Source organism: Sciurus vulgaris, assembly GCF_902686455.1.
Source record: "Sciurus vulgaris genome assembly, chromosome: 1".
NCBI lineage: Eukaryota > Metazoa > Chordata > Mammalia > Rodentia > Sciuridae > Sciurus > Sciurus vulgaris.
Window position 1 is genome coordinate 120961554 of NC_136461.1, and position 6260 is coordinate 120967813.

The 6260-nt window shown below is 45.0% G+C and overlaps 1 protein-coding gene across 1 annotated transcript; it reads left to right on the forward strand.

Moving 5' to 3' along the window:
* The first annotated feature begins 2732 nt into the window (after positions 1-2732).
* On the forward strand, positions 2733-5685 carry FCRL6 (Fc receptor like 6). Its single transcript, XM_079146435.1, is given in 9 exon segments — positions 2733-3359; positions 3362-3544; positions 4031-4306; positions 4443-4471; positions 4475-4540; positions 4542-4687; positions 4689-4721; positions 5048-5139; positions 5142-5685. Coding segments are annotated over 9 exon segments (981 nt in total). The 5' UTR covers positions 2733-3289; the 3' UTR covers positions 5228-5685.
* The last annotated feature ends 575 nt before the right edge of the window (positions 5686-6260 follow it).

The following is a 6260-nucleotide window of genomic DNA, read 5'->3' on the forward strand; positions in this document are numbered from 1 at the left end:
ATAGGCAGCAAGTCATCTGGACTCCAATGAGCCTATCTGAAGTGGCTCAATGCTCTCTGGTTGCCTTCTTTCTTGTTATAGGCTTTGATAACCTCAACCCTGTTTTTGCAGCACTTTGTAGCTGCAAAATTGTTTTCCAGGGAGGAGGGGAGAATAGGAGAATCATAACTACAGAATCAGTTCTCAGTCACTCTGAGTTCAGGTCTCCTTTCTGCTTTTCATTAATGTAACAACCATTTTCACAGGCAGTAGGTCACTACAACCTTCACAACCACCCTGTAAGAAAAAAAGACTATTACTATTCCTATTACATATACCACAGACAAGGAATTGGAGGGTTTTGGAATTTAAACATTTTTGGGAGGGAGAGGCAGTGGGTACTGGGGATTGAGCACAAGGGTACTTTGTAACCTCTGTGATAAAGTATTTTTGTTTGTTTGTATATTTATTTAGTGGTTCTGGGGATTGAACCCAGGGGTGCATTCCCAGCCTTTTTTTTTTTTTTTTTTTTTTTTGAGATAATCTCTCTAAGTTTCCCAGCTGTCCTCAAATTTGCAATCCTCCTTCCTACCTTACCCTCCCAAGTTCCCGAGATTATAGGCATGCATCACCACACCCAGCAGAATTTAGACAATTTGTCCAAGATCACACAGAAAGAGGTAGATCATGAAACCAGTCCAGGTTATCTGCTTCCAAATGCATGATTTCTGCTACACCAAGAAAATAGAAGGATGGAGAGATGATTAGAAAGAGACTCATAGTTCTATATATGAGCTAACCCTAAACTGAGAAAAAATTAAGTTGAAGGAAGGACTCCATCTGTGTCCAAAGTAGTGTGAACAGCAAGAATTACAGCATGTGACTGGATGAGACAAATGTATGCTCTGAGAGGATTTTAAGGAACCCCTTTGAAGCCCATTCTTGCATTGTTCAGTATCCTAGGACCTTGGAGCACATAGGACATTTCAACAATGAAAGACACAAGTAGACTGCACTTAACCGCACAATATTCTCCATTGCTTTATTTCCAACTATGCCCCTCGATTTAGGGTCCTCCATCCCTTGAGTTATTCATACCCATCTTACTGTATCTGTAATCTTTTTTTTTTTTTTTTTTTTTTTTTTTAGCAGTGCTGGGGATTGAACCCAGGGCCTTGTGCTTGCAAGGCAAGCACTCTACCAACTGAGCTATATCCCCAGCCCTGTATCTGTCATCTTATATCTTGACTTCTCTTCCCAGATCATCTTTCTCCTTAAATATACAGGCATTTAAGACAGGTATGATGGAGCACACCTGTAATCCCAGTGACTTGGGAGGCTGAGGCAGGAGGATCGCAAGTTCAAGGCCAACCTTAGCAACATAGCAAAACCCTCAGCAACTTAGTAGGACCCTGTCTCAAAATTAAAAAATTTAAAAAGGACAGGGGATGTGGCTCAATGGTAAAGCACCCCTAGGTACCCAGTACCCACACCACAAAAAAATAAAAAATCAGGCATTTAAAAGCTCTAACGCAGTACAAGTTACAAGTGTGGTATGTGATGCATTTAGTTCATTAGTAGTTCTCTCATTTATCTGAGCTGCCTGACCATGTGCCACATTTTTTAATGATCACTCCTTCAGAGAAATTTGCCTCCTCAATCTTATCACTTCCATATTCTATTTCTTAGAGCTCTATGGATTTACTGGACCTTAGGAAATGGGTCTAGAACTTGCTACATGGGTTCTAGTTCTACATGTGTAGGCCCTTCAGCACATTAGTGTGAGAGTCTAGTCCTATGTGTTCTAATTCTTGATCCCTATCCTACACAACAGGACACAAAGGAAAGCATTCATGCATTTATTTAACAAATGCTTACTGAACACAGATAATGTTCCAGAAAGAGGTCCTGGGCATGAGGAACATGAAGATAAGCAGAGTCCCTGCTCACATTCTAGACAGAGGAAGATAGGTGATAACATGCTGGCAATTTAATGAAGAAGACAAATTCAAATAGTGATAAGTACTCTGATGAGAGTACAATGGTATTATTGTAATAATGACTGGGGCGAATGCTTTAGATTGTGGTCCCAGGGAAGACCTGTCTGAAGAGGAAACATTTTTAACTAAGACAGGGCAGAGCATTTCAGGAAGTGGATTCATCATAAAGTGATTGGTTAAATGGTAGGGTAGGTGAGTGGTTGAGTGGCTAGGTGACTGGGTGAGTGACTGGGTGTCTGGGTGACTGGGTGGTGAATTATTGGGTGGCTTAGTTGTTGGCTGTCTGAGTAGTTGGGTGGCAGCATGGTTGGGTGGTTTGGTGGCTTGTTGGCTTAGTGACTGGGTGATTGGGTAGCTCTGTGGTTAGGTGGTTAGGTGGCTCGATGGCTGGGTGACTGGCTGACTGGATGGCTAGATGGCTAGATGACTGATGGCTTAGTGGTTGTGTGGCTCTGTAGTTAGGTGGGTGGTTGGTTGACTATGGACATAAGCAACCAATTAAAGTAAAGGCCTCCCAGTATGAAAATTCTGGAATTTAATCAAATCGTATCATTTTTATTTTTAGTAGTTTCCTGTGTTGGAAAAAATAAGTCTTATCCATGTCTTTTTTGACCTACATGTGTCTCTGAGCCAACACTTAATGAATGAAGATAGTGCAATTGTGTCCCCCAGCAGCAACTGCAGAACGTACCAAATTAGGCCCCTTCTTCAGGATTCTTGGCTAGTGTTCAGGAAGAGAAGAAACCTGACTCCATTGGCTAAGGTTGAGGGTAGTCCTAAGGCAACAGGAATCTCAGCAGAGTGGCTCTGGATCTCCTTCCTAGTCTCTTAAAAGTGGCTGTGGCCTCTATCTCTCCTCTCAGTGTGGCTCTGGAACTCCTGTATTCTCTATTCAACAAGACATGGACTCCCTTCTGTCCTTTTTATATTAAGAGAAGAGGCATCTATGTCTGTCCATCAATCTTCCCTGCCCTCGAGCCCATCCTGTCCCAAGGGCCTCCATGGCACTTTATGTCAAACAGTAAAAAAATGACCTACGAACAATTTGACCTCCAAGGACATGTTCTGTGATTCAGGGGAGAGAATTCAAACCATTACTTAGTGCTGAGAGAAAGAGGAGTTGTGGAAGCAAGACCCATCCTTTAGTAACTCTGTGAACATCCCTACTTTACGTCTGTGGTAGGAACAATGGGTCCCAAGCATCCAGGGAAATCCAGGCAAAAGCTGGGGCTCACCTCAGGGCTCCCTGTTTGATTATTCATCATTACTCTTGGGCCATTATTCCTGGTTCCTAAAACTATCTGGTGCTAATGGGTATCTGGTCAAACCCTGTATTTGAAGGAGATGCCTCGCCTTTGAAATGCCAGGCATGGATGCATACAAGCTGTCCCAGGTGGATTTGCGCAAAGACGGAAAACTCCTCAGTTGCTCTAAGAACATCCAGACTTGCTTCATAGAGACATCAACAGTGAAAAACAGTGGCCAGTACAGCTGCAATGAACAGAAGATATATACCACACCCTGGTTCACATATACCTCAGAGGCTATTATGGTTCAAGTCCAAGGCGAGTCACCACCTTAGAGGAGTTGGAGAATTAAGGTGCTGCTCAGGGAACCCAGTCTCTAGAGGCCAGTAGCTCTGTGAGCAGGACTTCTCTCTCTCTCTGCCTATCCCTGATGTTGGGCCAATGCATGGAGTCCTGAGGCTCCATGATGCTGTCTAAATGTCCTCTTAACCCCCATGAGGCTGTATGGAGCCAGGAGAAGGAGGAGGAATTGGAAAGAGCCCTAAGCCAGCTCAGTCACTCGCCCTTCTTCTCTTTGGACCAGATGACTGCTAAGGGACCTTCTGATTCTGACTCCTGGGATTCCAGAGGGGCTTGGCTATGTGAGAGTTATTTCAGAGTTTGTGGGTGGGAACAAGAAGACAGGTCCTGAGGATGAAACTATCCCATCTGGGTCAAGGTGCTACAGGCTGGGCTTAGTCCTTGGCCTTCTAGACCTCATTGTACAGGAATCCCCTCCAGAACCCTGGGCCTCTGTCTTCCCAGAGCTATTCCTGTCTCCTGTGCTGAGTGCCATCCCTTCTCCTGAGCCTGGTGAGGACAGTCCATTGACCCTAAGATGTCAGACGAAGCTGCATCCCCAGAAGTTCACCAGGCAGCTCCTCTTCTCCTTCCATAAGAATGGCCACACCTTGCATAACAGGAGTCTTCACCCAGAGCTCCCCATCCCAGGAGTCAAGGAGAGAGACTCTGGGCTTTACTGGTATGAAGTGGCTCTTGAGGATCACTGGGTCCAGAAACAGCCGTCATCTGGAGATCAAGGTACAGGATAAATGGGCAAGGGAAGGGGAGATACTCCCCAGAGTTCCAGGAATCAGGAACCCCTGGCAAGTGGGGGGAGGGTCCCAAAGGAGAAGGGAGCCTGGCGCTCACTCTTCCACCCCATTTGCTGTCCCAGCCCCTGTGTCTCATCCTCTGCTCACTCTGTGACACATGGTTGCTGGTCCTGCTGTGAGGGACATGGTGGAGCTCCTTTGTGAAGCTCAAAGGGGCTCCCCCTCCCATCCTGTACTCATTCTATCTCAATGGGGAGATCCTGGGGAACTACTCAGCTCTCTACAGTGGAGCTGCCTCCTTTCTCTTCCTATTGAAGTCAGAGCAGGACCCTGGGAACTATACCTGTGAGGCTGAGAACAGTGTCTCCGGAGAGCAGAGGGCCCATGAAACTCTATGAATGGTACATTTTGTCCCCAAACCAGGCTCTGAGCCCCAGCAAACTGCCAGAGGTCAGATCACACTCCTCTGTGCACCCCCAATCACACCCAACACAATGATGGGCCAACGGCAGGCTCTACATGAACTGAACTGGGCCCTAACAGAAGGGACTGTCCACTGAACCTGGCAGGGAATGTGGGACCTCAGTGGGGGTAGGTGGTGTTATATGGCCATTCATGACATTATCTGCTTATACTGGAATCCTCTGAGCCATCTTCATTCCCATTTCAAGGTTCCCCAGGCCATTTGTTTTCCCTAAATTCATTATTCTGCCTCTTTCTGTGCCAGTCTGGGTTGTATTTCTGAATTCCATCCTCAGTGCTCATGGTCACCTCTCCTCCCTCCTTCCCCAGGTTCTCTTACCAGGAGCAACCAGTTGGTTGCTGGCTTCTTACATTCCTGCTTGTCCTAATGGTCATTGCTGCCATACTTCTAGCTTATTTAAGACCCTGGAGGAAAGCTGGTTAGCAACTCTTTTGGGCTTTCTGGGTTGCTGAATCCCTATGCCAGGTACTTACCAGCCTTTGAGAAGCTAGCACCTAACAAGATCAACCACTCTCTTCTCTTGAGTGTTGGTTGGGAGGAGGAATTTCTCTTCCCATATCACACAAAAGGGCACGTGGAGGGACACAAATAGCATCCAAAACATATGCACACATATAGACACTCTATCTCACATGTCCACAGGAAAACAGAGATGCACAACACACACAATTGAACACTCAGGCATGAATAGAAGCATAGATGAAGGAATTCTGCCAAGCCAAATGTGATGTATATCCATGTCCTTCACATTAAAAATAATCACTATAGTCCATAAATACGACTGAAAAGAAGCCAAGGCCTCCAACTCTCTCTCATTAAACTCAGCAGAGCTCTGCTCAGCTCAGTAGGGGAAAATGAAAAAAATTAGACCTATAGTGCATATATACATTCTCTCTCTCTCTCTCTCTCTCTCTCTCTCTCTCTCTCTCTCTCTCTCTCTCTCTCTCTCACACACACACACACACCCTTGAATAATGTTGTTCAATGAATGTTGACTCATCTAAAATGAAACATGACAGAGAGAACTGAGCAATGGCCTTGTCCCAACACTGCTGTTTACTAGTTCCATAGCCTTGGGCCAGTTCATTCTAGAATTTACTAAATTATCTTCCTCTCAGGGATGTTGTAAGGGTGTAACTTAATGAGACAGCATGTATCTACTACCTAATGTGTTTGATTGGTGTGTTGCAGGTGCTTAGTAAGTTCTCATTCCAGTCTAAGCAGAGGATGGACCCCAGCAGGTTCCCCAGGCTGCCCATCCAATTCATTGAAAATAAAAGACTTGGTTAAAATTCTGATATAGAGGATTCTATAGAGAGGAAGTGAAAATAATCAGAAAAATAGAATTCAAAGGTTATCTATTAATTTTGATATTACAGATTCCTCTTCTTCCTGTCTTGGTAATGATAATAAAGCTTGGTGACGAGCACTGGCTTTCAAAGAAATCACTTTGGGT